Source organism: Balaenoptera borealis (assembly GCF_965194805.1).
Source record: "Balaenoptera borealis genome assembly, chromosome: 18".
Classification (NCBI taxonomy): domain Eukaryota; kingdom Metazoa; phylum Chordata; class Mammalia; order Artiodactyla; family Balaenopteridae; genus Balaenoptera; species Balaenoptera borealis.
This window is the reverse complement of record NC_138877.1, coordinates 26,339,055-26,364,132: the sequence shown is the minus strand read 5'-3', so window position 1 is coordinate 26,364,132 and position 25,078 is coordinate 26,339,055. Positions and strand designations below refer to the sequence as shown.

At 38.7% G+C, this 25,078-nt stretch overlaps 1 protein-coding gene across 11 annotated transcripts in view; it reads right to left on the bottom strand.

The window, feature by feature from the left end:
- The window catches only part of MTRF1 (mitochondrial translation release factor 1), a 58,017-nt gene that overhangs the window by 4,173 nt on the left and 28,766 nt on the right, over positions 1-25,078 (bottom strand). For 10 of the 11 annotated variants that reach the window (XM_082365567.1, XM_082365569.1, XM_082365563.1 and 7 more), the window contains 4 exons: positions 23,770-23,942; positions 9,506-9,623; positions 4,177-4,313; positions 704-802 (listed from right to left, as the gene is read on the bottom strand). In XM_082365567.1, coding sequence (XP_082221693.1) covers positions 704-802; positions 4,177-4,313; positions 9,506-9,623; positions 23,770-23,942 — 527 coding nt within the window. The remainder of the gene's footprint in view (positions 1-703; positions 803-4,176; positions 4,314-9,505; positions 9,624-23,769; positions 23,943-25,078) is intronic. The other variant, XM_082365564.1, reaches the window with a different exon arrangement.

Sequence of the window (25,078 nt, the reverse complement as noted above, 5' to 3'; positions counted from 1 at the left end):
GAGTTGACTCTGAGTTAATCCAAAGGAAGGGTATCCAGGTGGGCCTGACCTAAACAGGTGAGCCCTTAAGAAGGCCATGCCTGCAAGAGATTCAATGGGAGAGGGCACACGGAGGGGACTAGACAGCAAGCAACTGTGGTCAGTCTTTGGGAGCTGAGAGCAGCACCCAGCTGATGACCAGCAAGAAAATGGAGGCTTCACTCCTACAACTCAAGGAAATGGAATTCTGCCGACAACCCCCTGAACCTGGAAGAGGACTCCAAGCTCTAGGAAGGCATGCAGCCTGGCCAGCACCTTTCAGCTTTGTGAGACCCAGAGCAGAGAACCCAGCTCTGTCGTGCCTGGCTTTCTGACCTACAGTAACTGTGAGATAATAAATAGGCATTACTGTAAGCCACTAAATTTGCAGTAATTTGGTAATCAGTAATAGAAAACTGATAGACAGACATATACTGAAAATACATTAATACATTGTGATTACATAACAAAGAATTTGGAATTTCAAAGATAGCTGTTTCATACTGGCATAAAGACCATATTTCTCACTAGCAAACTAATAAAAATGTCTGCAAATTTGGGGTACTCATATAAACTATCTCAATGTTTTTAAATTACGTGGTAATATTTCAGAGATTACTCTCTAGAATTTGACTATACTTTCTTTGAAAATCAAAGGCACATAAAGCATACTCATTGATCTTACCTTAATATTACGAACTTCATATGCTATCCTGTGGTCAGTGACTCTATCCTGGGTGAAATTATATGTCCGAATTCTCTCTGACTGGGCTCTTGTTCCCACCTGGGCCATAACAAAAAGCAATTCATATTTTAACTTTATAATTACTTTTATTACAACGGGAAAAGTGCTTGTAAATGACTTTTCTATTTTAACAGTTTAAATCTTTTCTAAATTCATATATACAAAGTGACAAGGAATAAGAATGGGCGGAACTTATTAGGACTACAGGTCTGTAAAGCTTAGTTATAAGAATTAATGTCAGGCTTCCCTGGTGGCGCAGTGGTTGAGAATCTGCCTGCCAATGCAGGGGACACGGGTTCGGGCCCTGGTCTGGGAGGATCCCACATGCCGCGGAGCAACTAGGCCCATGAGCCACAATTACTGAGCCTGCACGTCTGGAGCCTGTGCTCCACAACAAGAGAGGCCGCGATAGTGAGAGGCCCGCACACTGCGATGAAGAGTGGCCCGTGCACTGCGATGAAGAGTGGCCCCGCTTGCCACAACTAGAGAAAGCCCTTGCACAGAAACGAAGACCCAACGCAGCCATAAATAAATAAATAAAAATTAAAGAAAAAAAAAAGAATTAATGTCTCTTTGGTACCTCAAACTCCACATATTTAAAACCAAACTATCTTTCTATCTCAGTCAGTTCTTCCTGCTGGTTTCTATAAATGACCCTACAATGTTCCCTTTGATCTAAGTAGGAAACCTGACACCCTACACTTTAACAAACATTTCACGGGAGCTTACTATCTGCCAGGCTTTGATATAGACCGTGAAAGGAACTTCAGCTCAGCCCATTCTCTAACTGCCCAATTCCAGTGGTTTCAAGGGTCTTTTATTCTATCCTGCCCTTTCCATTTCTACTATCTATCATTCAAGGGCTCGTTACTTTCATTACACGCCTGTAAAACTCTCCTGATGAATCTTCCATTTCTCTGCTTACACTGTGTTGCCCTGCTTAGTTTTCCTAAAGCCTAGCTTTCTGATAAATTTCCTTCTTTGGCTCCTTCTTGTCTACTAAGCAGACACAACTCAACTCAGTATTCAAGGTACTTCATAATGTGGCCAACTTTCCCAGCATCATTTCTGAAAATTATATGAACCTCTATAATGCCACTTATTATACCATATCACAATTATGTGCAAGTCTGTTAACTATGATAAAACCGCATCTCAAGGGGTGCCCTTCCTTAACACTCTCCTACCATCTCTGTCTTTCCCGGTCCCAATGTGAAATATGTTATCTTCCTCCTTCGAAACCCCATGCACTTGGAATCTTCTTCACCGCACACCATTTTGCCTTTTGCTGTGGTTATTTGTATTCCTAGTCTGCTCATCTGCCCTCGCTCCCCCCACATACAATGCACACAACACCCTCTCTCACTCACTTTCACTTTTTATTTTATTTTTTATTTTCATTTTTTACCTTTTTTTTGAATTTTTGAATTTCATTTTATTTATTTATTTATTTTTATATAGCAGGTTCTTATTAGTTATCTATTTCACTTTTTATTTTAAAATTTATTTTATTATTTATTTTTATTGCAGCATAGTTGCTACAATATTATGTAAGTTACAGGTATCTCACTTTCCCTTTTTAAGATAAAAGAAAAAGATTGCTATAACTTACTTTCTAAAGCAAACAATATGAAACTAAAGTCCTAAGTATGGCTGATCACCAGAGGAATGTTTTTAAATGAAAGATTCATTTGAAATGAAAACCTAACCTAAGATATACTGAATCGTGGATTATGTAGTTTTAAAACAGTCCCCAGGCCATCCATTCTGCAACCAGCCAGGTTTGGAAACTGCTATCCCAAGGCACCACAGTTATGCCTAGGATCCCACCCAGATCAATTATATCAGAATCTCTGGGGATGGGGCCTAGACATCTACAAAGCTCTCTAGGTGGTAAGTGGAACCAGGGTTGAGAACTTGGCATAATGACTTCCATATAAAAGCTACTGTATATATTAGCTGAAGAAAAACTGCTAAGCGTCAGAAATATCTACTAAAAAATTTCACACAGATGGACAAGTTAACTGGGAGACACGGAGGTCATTTCTGGCCTTTCAAACCAGACCACTGAAGACGACACATATGCCCACAATCTGCGTAAGGCCGATCTCGAATACTTACTTTGAAAATTACTGTGTGAAACATGTGATGCCCAAATGTCAAATGGCAAGTAAAACCCAATGTCTTTTATTAAATCAAATGTGGCAGAGCTGACAGTGTTTATGTTATCACTTAGCTGCCAAGAAGTAACGCTTTGTAAATGAGCATTCCTATCTGCAAATGTGTATACTGATGCTGGGCCACAGACTGGGATTACCACAGATAGAGGATTAATAAATTATCCTGTCACTTTTACTACTTGCAAGTTAGAATGTGGGTAAGGGAAATGAGAAGGGAAAAAGTGTGAAAGACTAGGACATCTAGGTGAAAAGAATAATTAATGTTTAGTTTTATACAATTAATTTTCCTAACAGGCCGCAAAAATCTTCCAAATTTACTGTAGTATAACTACCTGCAAATAACACAAAAGCAGTTATTTCTGGGTTCCACTGTCTCTTCCAATTTCTCTCAAAGACAAAGTTTACCTTTTTAGAGTTTAAAATCATACAACCCTTTGTTTACTTAAAACAATGACATTTATTCATTTTGCTTAAAATTTATCTATTAATATATTTGTATAAATAATAATATAAATGTATATAGTACAAAATTCAAAAAGTACAAAAGGGTATATAGCAAAAAATTAATCTCTCTTCTACTCCTGGTTCCCAGACTGCACCAGAAGCAGTCAGTATTACCAGTTTTTTGCAGTGCCATATATTTTTGATCCCACATAAAGTTATACAATAATAGGGACTTCCCTGGTGGCGCAGTGGATAAGACTCCACGCTCCCAATGCAGGAGGCCTGGGTTTGATCCCTGGTCAGGGAACTAGATCCCACATGCATGCCGCAACTAAGGAGCCCGCCTGCCACAACTAAGGAGCCCATGTGCCGCAATTAAGACCTGGTGCAACCAAATAAATAAATATTTTTTTTAAATGTAGGAAAAAAAATAAAGTTATACAATAATAAAAGCATAGGTTTTTAAATTAAAAATCTGAAAAATCTCTTAATTTCCAGAGAATTGTCTTTTACACTAATTTCCTTTAAAGACAATTATGATCTACAACTGGAGGGAAACAACTGGGAAACAATTTTTAGTTTACACATATCTCCTCTACTTATTTCCAAACTGGCATGTCCAACTTTAGCCATAACCAGTCAGTCTTAAATTATTGCTATTTACAAATGAGCATGTTTTCCTATGCTCCAAGATATTTCCATTCTATTAAGAATATTTACTCCATTTTCTGCATAAAATGACGGCTTTCTGTACAGAGGCATTAAGTTATTTCACTCAATAAATCTTACCTGCAGTTTTCTCACACTTCGTTGTTGACACTTGTCTTTCTCAATAATCTGCTGGTAGAGTCTAGCTCTCAACACACGCAAAGCTATTTCTTTATTTTTTATCTGTGATCGTTCTTGTTGGCATTCTACTACAAGTCCTGAAAAATAACAGGGATCAGAGATAAACTGGAGCCTCCACAAATCAAATTAGAATAGAGATGAGGTGTCGATTATATCACAATAAAACGGATAAAAAAGATAGAACTGAGGAACATTTTAAAGGGGGAAAGGTTAATCAGGAAAAGGATGAAAAACATTTTAGATCTAGCACACTCCAGAAAGTATTCCTGGGTTATGATGGTAATTGCTTAGATAGCTCTTTAGATTCTGATGTCTAAATGAGGTATTTCAGATGAGAAGGGTATATTGTACAGTACAGGGAAATACAGTCATTATTTTGTAATAACTTTAAATGGAATATAATCTGTAAAAGTATTGAATCACTATGTTGTACATCTGAAACTAATATAATATTGTAAAAACCAACTATACTTCAAGTAAAAAAATAACAGAAAACAGGAAAAAGAAAAAAAGACTTTATATATAGAAACCAATAAAAAGAAACTACCCAAACGGAAGGGTTTATAGTGAAAGTTTCTCAGTTGTGTTGGTTCTAAACCCAGCTAATCAACATATCTAACTGCACATGTTTTGGTTAGTCGACTTCTGGATTTGGGTGGGTTTGGCTCACTGTGTAGTTCAGTTACCAGCCCAAATCTAGCCCCGAAATGGTGACTCTTGAGACTTCAGGCTGTGTTCTTAACGTTGCAGCTACCACTCTGAAGGTCTATATCCAATCCTGCTCCCAGGTACACTAGAGGTGAAAGGTACTTTCCTTTCTGCATCACAAAAACCAAAACCCTCTTAGCTTAGGCCATTTGCACTGATAAGGCAGTAACTATTTTGCTGGAGATTTTTAAAACTTCTATAAAATTCTACTCTTCAAACTATGTTTTCACCCTGTCTAAATAAGCTACAATCACACCTGCTAATAACTTTAAGCAGGCTTCCCCCTTATTGGTTTAATGTTATTTCTTGACTGCTTTTTTGCAGCCATGCATTTGGGCTGGGGCACCAACTTGCTCACGTCTTCCAAGCACTTGTCTGGAGCTCTCTTAAATCAGAAATCCTTTTTTCAGCACCCAGAGGAATATGAAAGTTTCCATTTCAAGATAACCAGACAGTCATGAGATTTGTTTCAAATTCCTCTTATTAGCTGACCCATACTGACTTTGTCCATATACCTGTACTGTTCTCATCCAGTGGCTCAAGTCAGACCTTTTCTTACTCACCAGCTCAGTAATTCCTGAGGGAATCACTTCATTATCTATTTTAATACATTTTCTGTAGAGGAGTATTTAATCGTTAAATACTCCCTGAGGAATAGAGGACTGGGGGGAGGGGTAGTGTATGTTGAAACAAGGTGCTGGAGTTGTTAAAAAAAAATTATAAAAGGGCTTTGAAAAAAAGGTTTGCGGGTAAGACTTAAGTCCTCTTTAGGTCCAAGAACCACATCTAAGTGGGTAAAAAATTGGCCTAAGGTAGTCTGGCAATACAAGCATCAGTCACTTTTGCAAAGTTAGTAATTTATGGCTGACCAGGGTGTAGTGTTTTTTTTTTTTTTTCTTTTTGAATAAGACACCATCTATGTTCTCAAGGAGCCTTTATGTTATTTTACTTTTTAAATTCACTTATTTTATTTATTTATTTATTTTTATTTTTGGCTGCATCGGGTCTTAGTTGTGGCACGTGGGCTCTCTAGCTGCAGCACGTGGGCTCTCTAGTTTTGGTGCGTGGGCTTAGTTGCCCCACAGCCTGTGGGATCTTAGTTCCCCAACCAGGGATCAAACACGAGTCCCCTGCATTGCAAGGCGGATTCTTAACCACTGGACCACCAGGGATGTCCCCAGGGTGGTTTTATAATCCTCTAATGTTTTAAAGTATTTTAGTTCATTTTTTTCAGAAATTTGGTCACCTTTTACTTTGTTTTTAATTTTTAATTCATCTTAAGCTAATTATTACTGTTTATAATACAGAATACAGGGTTTAGGTAAAACACACTAAGTATTCAACAACTTGTGGATTTCTTAAGTAAATTATGGTAAGCTACAAACATTATAACTTCACTTTTGGTGAGAAAGGATATATTTATATATGCATAGAAAAGAATTTGAAAGGATATACACCAAAGATATATACCAACAATGGTTGTTGGGGATTGTTTTAGATGTTTTCTGTTATTTTGCTCATGTATATAATTCTAGGTTTTTACAGTTTCTTATGGAATGAAAGTCAATAAAGAACTTTAGGGGCTTCACTGGTGGCGCAGTGGTTGAGAATCCGCCTGCCAATGCAGGGGACATGGGTTCAAGCCCTGGTCCGGGAAGATCCCACATGCCGTGGAGCAACTAAGCCTGTGCGCCACAACTACTGAGCCTGCTCTCTAGAGCCTGTGAGACACAACTACTGAAGCCCGCATGCCTAGAGCCCATGCTCTGCAACAAGAAAAGCCACCGCAATGAGAAGCCCACGCACCACAACAAAGAGTAGCCCCAGCTCGCCACAACTAAAGAAAGCCTGTGCACAGCAACGAAGACCCAACACACCCAAAAATAAATAAATAAATAAATAAATCTATTAAAAAAACCCAAAACTTTAGAACACACCCTCTCACTGTACACAAAAATAAACTCAAAATGGCTTAAAGACTTAAATGTAAGACATGACAGCATAAAACTCCTAGAAGAGATCATAGGCAAAATACTCTGACATAAATCCTACCAATGTTTTCTTAGGTCAGTCTCCCAAGGCAACAGAAATAAAAGCAAAAATAAACAAATGGGACCTAATCAAACTTACAGGCGTCTATACAGCAAAGAAAACCATAAACAAGACAAAAAGACAACCCTCAGAATGGGAGAAAATATTTGTAAATGATGTGACAGACAAGGGCTTAATTTCCAAAATATACAAACAGTTCATGCAACTCAATAACAAAAAAACAAACAACCCAGTCGAAAAATGGGCAGAAGATCTAAACAGACATTTCTCTAAAGAAGACATACAGATGGCCAATAGGCAAATGAAAAGATGCCCATCATTGCTAACTATTAGAGAAATGAAAATCAAAACTACAAAAACTATCTCACACTGATCAGAATGGCCATCATTAAAAAGTGTCTACAAATAATAAATGTTGGAGAGTGTGTGGAAAAAGGGGAACCCTCCTACACTGTTGGTGGGAATGTAAGTTGGTGTAGCCATTATGGAAAACAGTATGGACATTCCTTAGAAAACTAAAAATAGAGTTGTCATATGACCCAGCAATCCCATTCCTGGGCATATACCCAAACAAAACTATAATTCGAAAAGATGCATGCAACCCTATGTTATTAGCACTATTTACAATAGCCAAGACATGGAAGCAACCTAAATGTCCATCGACAGATGAATGGATAAAGAAGATGTGGTGCATGTATACAATGGAATATTACTCAGCCATAAAAAAGAATGAATAATGCCATTTGCAGCAACATGGATGGACCTAGAAATTATCATACTAAGCGAAGTCAGAAAGAGAAACACAAATACCATATGATATCACTTATATGGGGAATCTAAAATACGACACAGGGCTTCCCTGGTGGCCCAGTGGATAAGAATCTGCCTGCCAATGCAGGGGACATGGGTTCGAGCCCTGGTCCAGGAAGATCCCACATGCCATGGAGCAACTAAGCCCATGAGCTACAACTACTGAGCCTGCGCTCTAGAGCCTGCGTGCCACAACTACTGAAGCCCGCACACCTAGAGCCCGTGCCTGCAACAACAGAAGCCACCGCAATGAGAAGCCCACGCACGGCAACGAAGAGTAGCCCCTGCTCGCCGCAACTACAGAAAGCCTGCACATGGCAACAAAGACCCAACGCAGCCAAAAATAAATAAATAAAATAAATAGATTTATATATAAAAAAAGAAAGCCCAGGTGATTTACAAAAAAAAAAAAAGACACAAATGAACATATCTACAAAATAGAAACAGACTGACAGACATAGAGAACAGACCTGTGGTTGCCAAGTGGGTGGCGGCGTGGGGGGAGGGAAGGATGGCGAGTGTGGGATTAGCAGATGCAAACTAGTATGTACAGGATGGGTAAACAACAAGGTCCTACTATATAGTACAGGGAACGATATTCAATATCCTGTGATAAGCCATAATGGAAAAGAATACGAAAAGAGAACGCATATATCTATAAATGAGTCACTTTGTTGCACAGCAGAAATTGACACAACATTGTACATCAACTATACTTCAATAACATTTTTTTATAAATTGCACTGAAACAACAAGAACAGGAACACAAACTCCATCTGAAATAAAATGAGATGATGATGAGTGTAGTCTCCAAACACAATATATAAAGACAAAGTGGATGGATTGCTGTACACCTAAAACATTGTTAATCAACTATACTTCAGTTTAAAATTACTTATTTAATTAACTAATTAAAGAAAAAAAGAAAAAGAGGCTGGAAGAATGGCAAATGACTCAGCAGAGAGGAGGAAGGTGAGGTCGAACCCCCTGTAGAGTGAGATGCTGACCAGAACCAAGCCCATCTGCCCGCTGAGGGCCAGACAGGCTCTGGCATGGAGGCACTAATGAGGCACCCCAGAAATCAGGGTTGACAGTCTGGGGACTAGATACAGAAAGTCTATATAACAACTAGATCTTCAAGTCCCCTCCCTCAATCTGCAGGAAGCAGGAGGTATAGTCTTTAGAGAATTAAATAAGGAAAGTTCCAGGCTTGAGTCTAAATAGGTGCAAAGGAAGGCAAGTGTGAGGCATACAACTGAATAAAAAAGGATTAAGTAAAAGTTTGCTTACTGAATGGTGAGACCTTGACCTTACTCTCAGGTGTCCTGGAGGAGGATCCTTCTCAGGAGAAAAAATACCCAAGAGAAAAGATCTACAAATGCTGACATTTGAAGGGCTCTAATAAAAAAGCTGATTAATCACCTGTCTGCCCTTCAGTTGAAACTTATTAGTGGATAAGTGGCACCCATGCACTCAGCTTTTAGAACCTCACTCTTAAATACACACAGCCAAGGAGGTTCCTTTTCCAAACAGAAGGGAATATGAACACCTTGGGGACCTCGGACCCATGACCCCAGTGTCACCTTTAAAGGGTTTGTGCAAGGAACCAGACAGCAACATAAGACTCTTTCTAAATGCCAAATAGTTTTATAAGATGTGAAAAAAAGTTAAAAGTACAAAAGCAAAAGGACTAGCTTACCTGTGGGGACATGGACAAGTCTGACAGCACTATCAGTTGTATTAACATGCTGCCCTCCTGCTCCTTTGGCTCGAAATGTATCTATTCGTAAATCCTTGGGGTCCACTTTCACATCTACCTAGAACAAAAAGTATATAGCATGAGTAAATTCCACACTCAACAAATACTTTAATACTAAATTGATCCCAAATCTTTCAAATAAACTGTACTATTTTGTGTTAAGTCACAGCCATTTGACTAAGAGGTGAAATAACTTAAACCAAAGAAAGAACCATAAACTCCCTATTCCAACAGATGCTATTTTTTAAAAAAATATTTATTTATCTGGCTGCATCGGGTCTTGGTTGAGGCTTGCAGGCTCTCTAGTTGTGGCTCGTGGGCTCCAGAGCGCGCAGGCTCAGTAGTTGTGGCGTGTGGGCTTAGTTGCCCCACAACATGTGGGATCTTAGCTCCCCGACCAGGGACTGAACCTGTGTCCCCTGCATTGGAAGGCAGATTTTGAACCACTGGACCACCAGGTAAGTCCCCAACGGATGCTATTTTTAACACTGACTTATGATGCTATGAGATCACTGAGTTATGTAATCTTTCAGAAGTTTCATCTATCATCCCACAAAGCTACATTAGATACAAAATATATTTTAAAAATATATATACATACATATAAAGTTGATCCTCATTATTCCCTGATTCTGTATTTGCAAATATACCTACTCACTAGAATTTATTTGTTCCCGCAAGTCAATTATTGCAGCACTTTCACAGTCATTTGCAGACATATGCAGAGCAGCAAAAAATTCAAATTGCTCTACACATGCACGTTCCCAGCTGAGGTCCAACAAGGTGACTCTCTGCTTTCTTGTTTCAGCTCCTACAGAGATGACAGAGGATGAGGACAGGAGGGGCAGGGCAGGGCAGTGCAAGAAGCTCCGGCTCTGGGGCCAGCTGGACAGGGTTTGAATTTCAACTCTGGCACCTGTGAATGACGTGCCTCAAGGCGAGTCACTTAACACTTCTGAACATCATTTTCTCTTTTGTAAAATAAAGAAAATAGAATCTACCAGGATAGGTTGTTTCTAGGATTTAGGATTATAATCTATGTGAGATATGTATATATATTTTCCCTAGAAAAAATAGTTCAGTATTCACTGTGACTTTGTAGAACATAACTACTGCGAATGAGAATCCACTGTGTGTGTATGTGTGTGCCTGTTAATGGACTGAATGGAGGCACCCCAAAAGATATGTTCTATTCTAACCACCGGAACCTTATTTGGGAAAAGGGTCTTTGCAGACATAATTGAGTTAAGATGAGATCATACTGGATTATTCGGATAGGCCCTAAATCCAATGACAAGTGTCCTTATAAAAGACACCTAGAGGAGAGAGAGGAGGAGACCATGTGAATTTGGAGTCAGAGATTGGAGTTGTACAGCTACGAGCCAAGGAACACATGGAGATACCAGAAGCTGGAAAAGACAAGGGAGGATTCTTCCCCAGAACCTTTGGAGGGAGCATGGCCCTGCCAATACCTTGATTTTGGACTTCTGACCTGTAGAACTGTGGGAGAATACATTTCTGTGGTTTTAAGTTACTAAGCTTGTGGTAATTTGTTATGACAGCCTTAGGAAATTTTCTGATATTTACACACACACACACGAATGCACAAAAATATATATCTATATATGAATATACAGATATATATACAAATATATACAAAATATGCTGTTTTTGAGGGGAGACCTAACATTTTGTTCCACATTTATCATTTATTTCCATGAATGACAGATAGCAAGTATGACCATTCTCTTTGAAAAGTACACTAATAACAGGGTTGAGGTTAGAATCTAATATATAACTTAGTTGGTTGTTCTTTTGTTTCCTCTAAGATGAGTACTATATGGTGAAGAAAAAGATTACACAGTGCAAAGATTATACAGGCTTTGTTAAAATATGCCAGTGTTGGCTAGCTTAAAATGTCAATAAACACTAAAGAGATGAAGAGTAATTTCCCATTTCTTGTGGTTACAGTATATAAGTAGTTATACAGCAAGTAAGTCGATGTTATATGTCATATTCTCCCAAATGTTATAGAAACTACCTAATAACTTTTGGGGAATTCTGAACATAGAAACAGTGACTTATTAATATACAAAGAATTTAAAATGTCAGTTAAGAGAATAAGGCCCTGTTTAGGAGAATGAAGCTTCACTAAATGAGTTTAATTTTCAAGAATATGAAGACAACAAGGGGATAGGTGAGAGTGGGGTGGAAGGAATAAGGATGGAAGCAAGACAACTCTATGGTTTTGATTTCTGAACCACATAATTGCTGATTACACCAAAAATAAAAGAGAAAAGAGTAAAGAAAAATTAAATCTTAAAAATTAAATACAAGCAGAAACAAATGAATCAAAATATTTACCATAATAATAACATAACCACACAGAAAACCATCATTTCAGATGGTCTTTGAACATATTACTCTGACTGTGCTTTCTTGGTGGGTTACATTTTAAGGACAGAAATCTTAAACATTACTAAGTAGTTTACTGAAAAAATTTGAAACTATTTTATATATAGTACAATAAAGCAAAAAGTAAACATATTAAAAGTGATTAAGAAAGAAGATTTTAACTCCAAGTGGAAAGATATAAAACAAAATGCAAAAAGGTGCAGGATAGATACTCCCTGTAAATTTGAATTGTAAGTAATATTAATAGGAACCTTTTATTTAAAGTCATATGTATTTCCTAATTCTATCCACTGAAGAGTCTTGATGTAATAAGCACACTTTAGTAATAATGAGCAGACCTAGTACCCATATGTTGATTTCTGGATACATTCCCCACTAAAGAGAACCAGGTCTGACTCCAAGTCTGAGGCAGGAGAGTACAAGGTAGCCTGGAATGTCTATTATAGCAGAAAGCAAGTAAGCACTCAAAGACTGATTGGGTCATTTCAAAAGGGGCTACCCTAAAAAGGCTACTATGGGCCAAATGGGACAATTTGAACATTAAAAACAATAGCGATTACCCAGCCTCAGCAATCACACAAGAAAAAGTAATAAAAGGAATCCAATTGGAAAGGAAGAAGTAAAACTGTCACTGTTTGCAGATGACATGGTAATATACATAGAAAATCCTAAAGACACCACCAAAAAACTTCTAGGGCTCATCAATGAATCTGGTAAAGTTGTAGGATACAAAACTAATATACATAAATATGCTGCATTTCTATACACTAACAACAAACTATCAGAAAGAGAAATTAAGACAACAACCCCATTTACAATAGCATCAAAAAGAATAGAATACCTAGGAATAAACCTACCTAAGGAGGTAAAAGACCTGTACTCAGAAAACAACAAGACACTGATGAAAGAACCTGAAGATGACACAGATGGAAAAACATACTGTGTTCATAGATTGGAAGAAGTATATGTTAAAATGACCACAATATCCAAGGCAACCTACAGACTCAATGAAATCCCTATCAAAATACCAATGGCATTTTTCACAGAATTAGAACAAATAATTTTAAAATTTGTATGGAAACTCAAGAAACCACAAATAGCCAAAATAATCTTGAGAAAGAAGAACAGAACTGGAGCTATCATACTCCCTAACTTCAGATTGCACCACAAAGCTACAGTAATCAAAACAGTATGGGGGCTTCCCTGGTGGCGCAGGGGTTGAGAATCTGCCTGCCAATGCAGGGGACACGGGTTTGAGCCCTGGTCTGGGAAGATCCCACATGCCGCGGAGCAACTGGGCCCGTGAGCCACAACTACTGAGCCTGCGCGTCTGGAGCCTGTGCTCCGCAACAAGAGAGGCCGCGATAGTGAGAGGCCCACGCACCGTGATGAAGAGTGGCCCGCGCTTGCCACAACTAGAGAAAGCCCTCGCACAGAAACGAAGACCCAACACAGCTAAAAATAAATAAATAAATTAATTAATTAAAAAAAAAAAGAAAAACCTGAAGTTTAAAAAAAAAACAAAAACAAAACAGTATGGTATTGGCACAAAAACAGATACATAGATCAATGAAACAGAATAATGAGCCCAGAAGTAAAACCAAACACTTATGGTCAATTAATGTGCAACAAAGGAGGTAAGAATATACAATGGGGAAAAGACACCCTTTTCAATAAGTGGTCCTGGGAAAACTGGACAGCTACATGTAAAGGAGTGAAATTAGAACATTTTCTCATTCCATATACAAAAATAAACTCAAAATGAATTTAAGACCTAAATGTAAGACCATAAAACTCCTAGAAGAAAATATAGGCAGAACACTCTTTGACATAAATTGTAGCAATATTTTTTGGATATGTCTCCTAAAGGAAACAAAAACAAAAATAAACAAATGGGACCTAATCAAACTTAAATGCTTTTGCACAGCATAGGAAAAAACAGATAAACAAAAAGACAACCTACTGAATGGGAGAAAATACTTGCTAATGATATGATGATAAGGGGTTAATATCTAAAATATATAAACAGCTCATATAACTCAACATAAAAAAAAACAAACAACCCAATCAAAAAATAGGCAGAAGACATGAACAGACATTTTTCCAAAGAAGACATTCAGATGGCCAACAAGCACAGGACAAGACGCTCAACATCACTAATCATCAGAGAAATGCATATCAAAACCACAGTGAGATATCACCTCACACCTGTCAGAATGGGTATCATCAGAAAGACCACAAACAACAAGTATCAGTGGGGATGTGAAGAAATGGGAACCCTTGTACACTGTGGGAATGTAAATTGGTGCAGCCACTGTGGAAACCAGTATGGAGGCTCCTCAAAAAACTAAAAACAGAACTACCATACAATCCAGCAATTCCACTCCTGGGTGTATATCCGAAAAAAACCGAAAACATTAATTTGAAAAGATATATGCACCACCGTGTCCATAGCAGCATTATTTACAATTGCCAAGGCATGGAAGCAACCTAAGTGTCCATCAACAGATGAATGGATAAAGAAGATGTGGTATATATATGCAATGGCATATTAGCCATAAAAAATAATGAAATTTTTGCCATTTGCAAGAACATGGATGTATTTGGAGGGTACTGTGCTTAGTGAAATAAGTCAGACAAAGACAAATACTGTATGATATCACTTATATGTAGAATCTAAAAAATAAAACAAACTAGTGAATATAGCAAAAAAGAAATAGACTCATAGATATACAGAACAAACCAGTGGTTACCAGTGGGGAGAGGGAAGGGGAGAGGGGAAGAATAGAGGTAGGGGAGTAAGATGTACAGACTATTATGTATAAAATAAATGAGCCACAAGGATATATTGTACAGCACAGGGAATATAGCCAATATTTTATAAAAACTATAAAACTTAAAAAGATTGTGAATCACTATGTTGTACACCTGAAACTAATATAATATTGTAAATCAACTATAGCTCAATTTAATAAGAAAGAAAAACAATAGTGATGATAACTCACTGAATGTAAAAAATCCATAGGTCTATAATGAGGTCAATATATGAAATTCAATATATGAGTTTATAGTGAGGTAAAATAAAAAGAGAAAGAGAGGAGGAGCTTCAAGACGGCAGAAGAGTAAGACGCGGAGATCACCTTCCTCCCCACAGATACATCAGAAATACATCTACATGTGGAACAGCTCCTACAGAACACCCACTGAATGCTGGAAGAAGACCTCAGACCTCCCAAAAGGCAAGAAACTCCCCACGTACCTGGGTAGGGCAAAAGAAAAAAGAAAAAAACAGAGACAAAGAATAGGGACGGGACCTGCATCAGTGGGAGGGAGCTGTGAAGGAGGAAAGGTTTCCACACACTAGGAAGCCCCTTCGCGGCGGAGACTGCGGGTGGTGGAGGGGGGAAGATTCTGAGCCACGGAGGAGAGCGCAGCCACAGTGGTGCGGAGGGCAAAGCGGAGAGATTCCCGCACAGAGGATCGGTGCCGACCAGCACTCACCAGCCCGAGAGGCTTGTCTGCTCACCCGCCGGGATGGGCGGGGGCTGGGAGCTGAGGCTCAGCTTCGGTCGGATCCCGGGGAGAGGACTGGGGTTGGCGGCGTGCACACAGCCTGAAGGGGGCTAGTGCGCCACAGCTAGCTGGGAGGGAGTCCGGGAAAAAGTCAGAAGCTGCCGAAGAGACAAGAGACTTTTTCCTGCCTCTTTGTTTCCTGGTGCGCGAGGAGAGGGGACTAAGAGCGCCGCTTAAAGGAGCTCCAGAGACGGGCGCGAGCCGCAGCTATCAGCGTGGACCCCGGACACGGGCATGAGACACTAAGGCTGCTGCTGCCGCCACCAAGAAGCCTGTGAGCAAGCACAGGTCACTATCCACACCGCCCCTCCCGGGAGCCTGTGCAGCCCGCCACTGCCAGGGTCCCGTGATCCAGGGACAACTTCCCCGGGGGAACACACAGCGCGCCTCAGGCTGGTGCAATGTCACACTGGCCTCTGCCGCCACAGGCCCGCCCCGCATCCGTACGCCTCCCTACCCCCGGCATGAGTGAGCCAGAGCCCCGAATCAGCCTATCCTTTAACCCCGTCCTGTCTGAGCAAAGAACAGATGCCCTCAGGCGACCTACACGCAGAGACGGGTCCAAATCCAAAGCTGAACCCTGGGAGCTGCGCGAACAAAGAAGAGAAAGGGAAATTTCTCCCAGCAGCCTCAGGAGCAGTGGATTAAATCTCCACAATCAACTTGATGTACCCTGCATCTGTGGAATACCTGAATAGACAACCAATCATCCCAAACTGAGGAGGCGGACTTTGGGAGCAACGATATATATATTTTTTCCCCTTTTGCTCTTCTTGTGAGTGTGTATGTGTATGCTTCTGTGTGTGGTTTTGTCTGTATAGCTTTGCTTTTACCATCTGTCCTAGGGTTCTGTCTGTCTTTTTTTTTTTACTACTTAAAAAAACTTTTTTTCTTAATAATTATTTTTTATTTTAATAACTTTATTTTATTTTATTTTACTTTATTTTATTTTATTTTACTTTACCTTCTTTCTTCCACCCACCCTCCCTCCCTCCCTCCCTCCCTCTCTCTCTCTCTCTCTCTCTCTTTCTTTCTTTCTTTCTTTCTTTTCTCCCTTTTATTCTGAGCCCTGTGGAGGACAGGGTCTTGGTGCTCCAGCCAGGCATTAGGGCTGTGCCACTGAGGTGGGAGAGCCAAGTTCAGGACACTGGTCCACAAGAGACGTCCCAGCTCCATGTAATATCAAACAGTGAAAATCTCCCAGAGATCTCCATCTCAACTCCAAGACCCAGCCCCACTCAACGACCAGCAAGTTACAGTGCAGGACACCCTATGCCAAACAACTAGCAAGACAGGAACACAACCCCACCCATTAGCAGAGAGGCTGCCTAAAATCATAATAAGGCCACAGACACCCCAAAACACACCACCAGACGTGGACCTGCCCACCAGAAAGACAAGATCCAGCCTCCTCCACCAGAACACAGGCACTAGTCCCCTCAATCAGGAAGCCTACACAACCCTCTGAACCAACATTAGCCACTGGGGACAGACACCAAAAACAACGGGAACTACAAACCTACAGCCTGTGAAAAGGAGAACCCAAACACAGTAAGTTTAACAAAATGAGAAGACAGAGAAAAACACAGCAGATGAAGGAGCAAGGCAAACACCCACCATACCTAACAAATGAGGAGGAAATAGGCAGTCTACCTGAAAAAGAATTCAGAATAATGATAGTAAAGATGATCCAAAATCTTGGAAATAGAACGGAGAAAATACAAGAAACGTTTAACAAGGACCTAGAAGAACTAAACAGCAAATAAACAGAGATGAACAACACAATAAGTGAAATTAAAAATTCTCTAAAAGGGATCAATAGCAGAATAACTGAGACAGAAGAACGGATAAGTGACCTGGAAGATAAAATAGTGGAAATAACTACTGCAGTGCAGAATAAAGAAAAAAGAATGAAAAGAACTGAGGACAGTCTCAGAGACCTCTGGGACAACATTAAATGCACCAACATTCGAATTATAGGGGTCCCAGAAGAAGAAGAGAAAAAGAAAGGGACTGAGAAAATATTTGAAGAGATTATAGTTGAAAACTTCCCTAATATGGGAAAGGAAATAGTTAAGTCCAGGAAGCACAGAGAGTCCCATACAGGATAAATCCAAGGAGAAACACGCCAAGACACATATTAATCAAACTATCAAAAATTGAATACAAAGAACAAATATTAAAAGCAGCAAGGGAAAAACAACAAGTAACACATAAGGGAATCCCCATAAGGTTAACAGCTGATCTTTCAGCAGAAACTCTGCAAGCCAGAAGGGAGTGGCAGGACATATTTAAAGTGATGAAAAAGAAAAACCTACAACCAAGACTACTCTACCCAGCAAGGATCTCATTCAGATTTGACGGAGAAATCAAAAGCTTCACAGACAATCAAAAGCTAAGAGAATTCAGCACCACCAAACCACTTTACAACAAATGCTAAAGGAACTTCTCTAGGTAGGAAACACAAGAGAAGGAAAAGACCTACAATAATGAACCCAAAACAATTAAGAAAATGGTAATAGGAACATACATATCGATAATTACCTTAAATGTAAATGGATTAAATGCTCCAACCAAAAGACAAAGACTGGCTGAATGGATACAAAAACAAGGCCCGTATATATGCTGTCTACAAGAGACCCACTTCAGACCTAGGGACATATACAGACTGAAAGTGAGGGGATGGAAAAAGATATTCCATGCAAATGAAAATCAAAAGAAAGCTGGAGTAGCAATTCTCATATCAGACAAAACAGACTTTAAAACAAAGACTATTACAAGAGACAAAGAAGGACACTACGTAATGATCAAGAGATCGATCCAAGAAGAAGATATAACAATTGTAAATATTTATGTACCCAACATAGGAGCACTTCAATACATAAGGCAAATACTAACAGCCATAAAAGGGGAAATCGACAGTAACACAATCATAGTAGGGGACTTTAATACCCCACTTTCACCAATGGACAGATCATCCAAAATGAAAATAAATAAGGAAACACAAGCTTTAAATGATACATTAAACAAGATGGACTTAATTGATATTTATAGGACATTCCATCCAGAACAACAGAATACACACTCTTCTCAAGTGCTCATGGAACACTCTCCAGGATAGATCATATCTTGGGTCACAAATCAAGCCTTGGTAAATTTAAGAAAATTGAAATCATATCAAGTATCTTTTCCGACCACAACGCTATGAGACTAGATGTCAATTAAAGGAAAAAATCTGTAAGAAATACAAACACATGGAGGCTAAACAACACATTACTTAATAACCAAGAGATCACTGAAGAAATCAAAGAGGAAATCAAAAAATACCTAGAAACAAATGACAATGAAAACGCAATGACCCAAAACCTATGGGATGCAGCAAAAGCAGTTCTAAGAGGGAAGTTTATAGCTATACAAGCCTACCTTAAGAAACAAGAAACATCTCAAATAAACAACCTAACCTTACACCTAAAGCAAACAGAGAAAGAAGAATAAAAAACCCCAAAGTTAGCAGAAGAAATCATAAAGATCAGATCAGAAATAAATGAAAAAGAAATGAAGGAAACGATAGCACAGATCAGTAAAACTAAAAGGTGGTTCTTTGAGAAGATAAACAAAATTGATAAACCATTAGCCAGACTTATCAAGAAAAAAAGGGAGAAGACTCAAATCAGTAGAATTAGAAATGAAAGAGGCAAAGTAACAACTGGCACTGCAGAAATACAAAGGATAATGAGAGATTACTACAAGCAATTATATGCCAATAAAATGGACAACCTGGAAGAAATGGACAAATCCTTAGAAATGCACAACCTTCCGAGACTGAACCAGGAAGAAACAGAAAATATGAACAGACCAATCACAAGCACTGAAATTGAAACTGGGATTAAAAATCTTCCAACAAACAAAAGCCCAGGACCAGATGGCTCCACAGGCAAATTCTATCAAACATTTAGAGAAGAGCTAACACCTATCCTTTTCAAACTCTTCCAAACTATAGCAGAGGGAGGAACACTTCCAAACTCATTCTACGAGGCCACCATCACCCTGATACCAAAACCAGACAAAGATGTCACAAAGAAAGAGAACTACAGGCCAATATCACTGATGAACATAGATGCAAAAATCCTCAACAAAATACTAGCAAACAGAATCCAACAGCACATTAAAAGGATCATACATTATGATCAAGTGCGGTTTATCCCAGGAATGCAAGGATTCTTCAATATATGCAAATCAATCAACATGATACACCATATTAACAAATTGAAGGAGAAAAACCGTAGGATCATCTCAATAGATGCAGAGAAAGCTTTCGACAAAATTCAACACCCATTTATGATAAAAACCCTCCAGAAAGTAGGCATAGAGGGAACTTTCCTCAACATAGTAAAGGCCATATATGACAAACCCACAGCCAACATCGTCCTCAATGGTGAAAAACTGAAACCATTTCCACTAAGATCAGGAACAAGACAAGGTTGCCAACTCTCACCACTAGTATTCAACATAGTTTTGGAAGTGTTAGCCACAGCAATCAGAGAAGAAAAAGAAATAAAATGGATCCAAATTGGAAAAGAAGAAGTAAAGCTGTCACTGTTTGCAGATGACATGATACTAAACATAGAGAATCCTAAAGATGCTACCAGAAAACTACTAGAGCTAATCAATGAATTTGGTAAAGTAGCAGTATACAAAATTAATGGACAGAAATCTCTTGCATTCCTATACACTAATGATGAAAAATCTGAAAGTGAAATTAAGAAAACACTCCCATTTACCATTGCAACAAAAAGAATAAAATATCTAGGAATAAACCTACCTAAGGAGACAAAAGACCTGTATGCAGAAAATATAAGACACTGATGAAAGAAATTAAAGATGATACAAATAGATGGAGAGATATACCATGTTCTTGGAATGGAAGAATCAATATTGTGAAAATGACTATACTACCCAAAGCGATCTACAGATTCAATGCAATCCCAATCAAACTACCATTGGCATTTTTCACAGAACTAGAACAAAAAATTTCACAATTTGTATGGAAACACAAAAGGCCCCGAATAGCCAAAGCAATCGTGAGAAAGAAAAACGGAGCTGGAGGAATCAGGCTCCATGACTTCAGACTATACTACAAAGCTACAGTAATCAAGTCAGTATGGTACTGGCACAAAAGCAGACATATAGATCAATGGAACAGGATAGAAAGCCCAGAGATAAACCCACACACATATGGTCACCTTATCTTTGATAAAGGAGGCAAGTATATACAGTGGAGAAAAGACAGCCTCTTCAATAAGTGGTGCTGGGAAAACTGGACAGCTACATGTAAAAGAATGAGATTATAACACTCCCTAACACCATACACAAAAATAAACTCAAAATGGATTAAAGGCCTAAATGTAAGGCCAGACACCATCAAACTCTGAGAGGAAAACATAGGCAGAACACTCTATGACATAAATCACAGCAAGATCCTTTTTGACTCACCTCCTAGAGAAATGGAAATAAAACCAAAAATAAACAAATGGGACCTAATGAAACTTAAAAGCTTTTGCACAGCAAAGGAAACCATAAACAAGATGAAAAGACAACCTTCAGCATGGGAGAAAATATTTGCAAATGCAGCAACTGACAAAGGATTAATCCCCAAAACATACAAGCAACTTATGCAGCTCAATATCAGAAAAACAAACAACCAATCCAAAAATGGGCAGAAGACCTATATAGACATTTCTTCAAAGAAGATATACAGATTGCCAACAAACACATGAAAAAATGCTCAACATCATTAATCATTAGAGAAATGCAAATCAAAACTACAATGAGATATCATCTCACACTGGTCATAATCGCCATCATCACAAAATCTACAAGCAATAAATGCTGGAGAGGGTGTGGAGAAAAGGGAACCCTCTTGCACTGTTGGTGGGAATGTAAATTGATACAGCCACTATGGAGAACTGTATGGAGGTTCCTTAAAAAACTAAAAATAGAACTACCATACAACCCAGCAATCCCACTACTGGGCATATACCCGGAGAAAACCATAATTCAAAAAGAGTCATGTACCAAAATGTTCACTGCAGCTCTATTTACAATAGCCAGGACATGGAAGCAACCTAAGTGTCCATCAACAGATGAATGGATAAAGAAGATGCACATATATAAAAAGGAACGAAACGGAGTTATTTGTAGTGATGTGGATGGACCTAGAGACTGTCATACAGAGTGAAGTAAGTCAGAAAGAGAAAAACTAATACCGTATGCTAACACATATATATGGAATCTAAAAAAAAAAAAGAAAGAAAAGAAAATAGTTAGAAGAACCTAGGGGCAAGACGGGAATAAAGATGCAGACCTAGTAGAGAATGGACTTGAGGATATGGGGAGGGGGAAGGGTAAGCTGGGACAAAGTGAGAGAGTGGCATGGACATATATACACTACCAAACGTAAAATAGATAGCTAGTGGGAAGTAGCCGCATAGCACAGGGAGATCAGCTCGGTGCTTTGTGACCACCTAGAGGGGTGGGATAGGGAGGGTGGGAGGGAGGGAGATGCAAGAGGGAAGAGATATGGGGACATATAACTGATTCACTTTGTTATAAAGCAGAAACTGATACACCATTGTAAAGCAATTATACTCTAATAAAGATGTTAAAAAAAAAAAAAAAGAAAGAGAGCAAGAAGAAAGGAGGAAAGAAGGTAGTGGGGAGGAAAGTTCCTTACAGAAAAGAATGCCAGGTAATACATGTAGAAGGAATGATAGAATTAGAAAATCACCATTTTGCAATCCCAAACTAAATAAATAATTCAGGCAAAGATCATTAATGGATGTTAAAACCACAGAAGAAAAGTTGTTGGGAATAGGATGTATTACCCTAGATATTACTTAGTAATTACAAAGGGAAAAATACACTTTCATAATGGAGATATTATTGTGGTCACCATCTTAACTAAATGCTCAAACCAATCCTCACTAAGAGTGGGACAATATGATATTCTATGCCTTCTGATAAGATGCAACATGAATATAACCACACCTGAAAAGTATTCTTGCTCAAAATGTATAACCTGAATAGAATGGAACATTTAAATATAACTTTCAATACAACATAGGACATAAAGGAACAATTTAAAGAATACTATGAGGAAACAATCAGATGAATCCAGATGTGGAACATTCTATAAGGCAAATGGTCTAGACTCTTCAAAAAGTCAATGTCATTAAAAGAAAAAAAAAAAGAAAAGTTGGGAGACTGGTTCAAGACTTAAAGAGATATAACAACCAATTGCAATGAGTGAAATTTGACGGGATCCTGGTTAAAAAAATTACTATAAAAATAAATTGTGATATTGTGATTTATAATAATATATATTGGTCTTTGTCCAGTTCTCACCCTAAGCCCCTTTCAACCACACTTGAGTTTATGTTAATGAGGTGATATTTGGAAAGCCTCTAGATAACCACAGGACGGGGGTGCTGATCCCAGGGGAACCAACCACTTAATTAGAGGGTTGGAACTTTCATCTCCACTGCACTCTCAACCTCCAGGGAGCGGAATCCCCAAAGCCCAATGATTTAACCAATCATGTCTATGTATGGAAGCCTCCATAAAAATCCTCAAAGCACAGGGTTCAGAGAGCTGCCAGGCTGATGAACACGTGACGCTGCTGGAAGGGTAGCGAGCCTGGAGAGGGTACAGAAGCTCTGCACCTCTTCCCACATACTTTGTCCTATGCACTTCTTCCATCTGTCTATTCCTGGGTTGTATCTTTTGTAATAAGCCAGCAGTCTAGTAAGTAAACTGTTTTCCTGAGTTCTGTGAGCCACTTTAGTATTATTTAACCTAAGGAGGGGGTCATGGGAACCTCCAGATGGATAACCAGTTGATCAGAAACACAGGAGACAACCAGGCCTTGTGATTGGCCTCTGAAGCGGAAGGGGAGGCTCTCTTGTGGGACTGAGTCTAGCCTGTAGGATCTGACGCCATCGCCAGGTAGATGGGGTCAGAACTGAGTTGAATTGTAGGACGACCACATGCTGTCCACAGAGAATTGAAGAACTACTTCGTCGGGGGGGAATGAACTCCACACGTTTGGAGTGCAGAAGTACTCTGTGAGTATACAGAACACACAGGAGTTTTTCCTAGACAATAAAATTCTGGTTGATCTTCATAGATAATGGTATAGAGTTTAGGTAGGAGGTTACCTCATCTGGTTGAGGGAGGACGATAACCGACATCGTTCCCGTGTGAATACGCTGCATCCTTGACGACAGGCCCACCTCAGGGATCCGCTGAACTCGGTGAATCCCACCTTCATACTTCAAGTGCTTATAGACATTGTCACCGGAAATTCGGGCGGCTGCATGATGTAGCCCACCTATGAAAAAATGTTCCAGCAATATTAATGAATTCTACTTTGAAAGGGATCAGGATCTTAGATGCCCTTAATGTAAGGCCTGGATGTGAGCATAGAGCCTGAGGTGAGAACATAAGGTAGGTACAGAACTATATTTTCCCAGTGTAAGTGAATTAATCTATAAAAGGAAACACACCAAAATATTATTTATGGTTACCTCTGGAGAATAGAATAACAGCATGTTTTTCATTTTACTTTTTATGCTTCTTTTGTTGCTAAGTTTTATATAATGAACAAATTTCACTTTTACAAAAATAGTATTAGAAAAAAAGAATACTGGGATGTTTTCTACATTGAACTATACCATGCAATCTTAGGCTAGTTTGGTGCCATATATAAAAGAGTGTTCAGTAACATAGTAATTTGATAATGATGAATAATTCTATAGGTTCTCTCAAGTTCTCAAGAATCTATTGAAATTTAGCTCTTGCTTATCTGTGGAGTGGGAAGATAAGCACACAAAAATCTTAATGCCTAGGATAGTTTCTTATTGACCATGTTTTTTAAAAATGTTTTTATTACAAAATAATATACATGGAAAACCACATGAATGAAATGTATAGTTCAAGATCAAGAAAGAGAACTTTGTTGGACTTCTCTGGTGGTCCAGAGGTTAAGACTCTGCACTTCCACTGCAGGGGGCACAGGTTCGATCCCTGATCAGGGAACTAAGATCCCACATGCCATCCAGCGTGGCCACAAAAAAAAAAAGGAAAGAAAAAGAACTTTGTCAGGCACCCCCAAAGCCCTCTCACATGCCCCTTCCTAGTTACAATCCCCCCCCTTCTCATGAATAACCATTATCCTTCTATTCCCTTCTTTATTATAATTTTATTACCTAATGTGCTGCCCTAGCCACTACAGTTTAGTCTTGTCCATTTAAAAATTTTGATATGTCTTTCAAATCTCTCAGTCTATAAGTTCGTCATCCATCTCTTTTGTTTACTTCAAATTATCTGTTGAGGAACTAGGGCTGTTGATCTACAGAAATTTCCCACGTTCTGTTCTTTTTTTTTTTTAATTTTATTTTTTTAATTTTTAAATTTTTAATTTTTTAAAAAAATATTTATTTATTTATTTATTATTTACCTATTTGG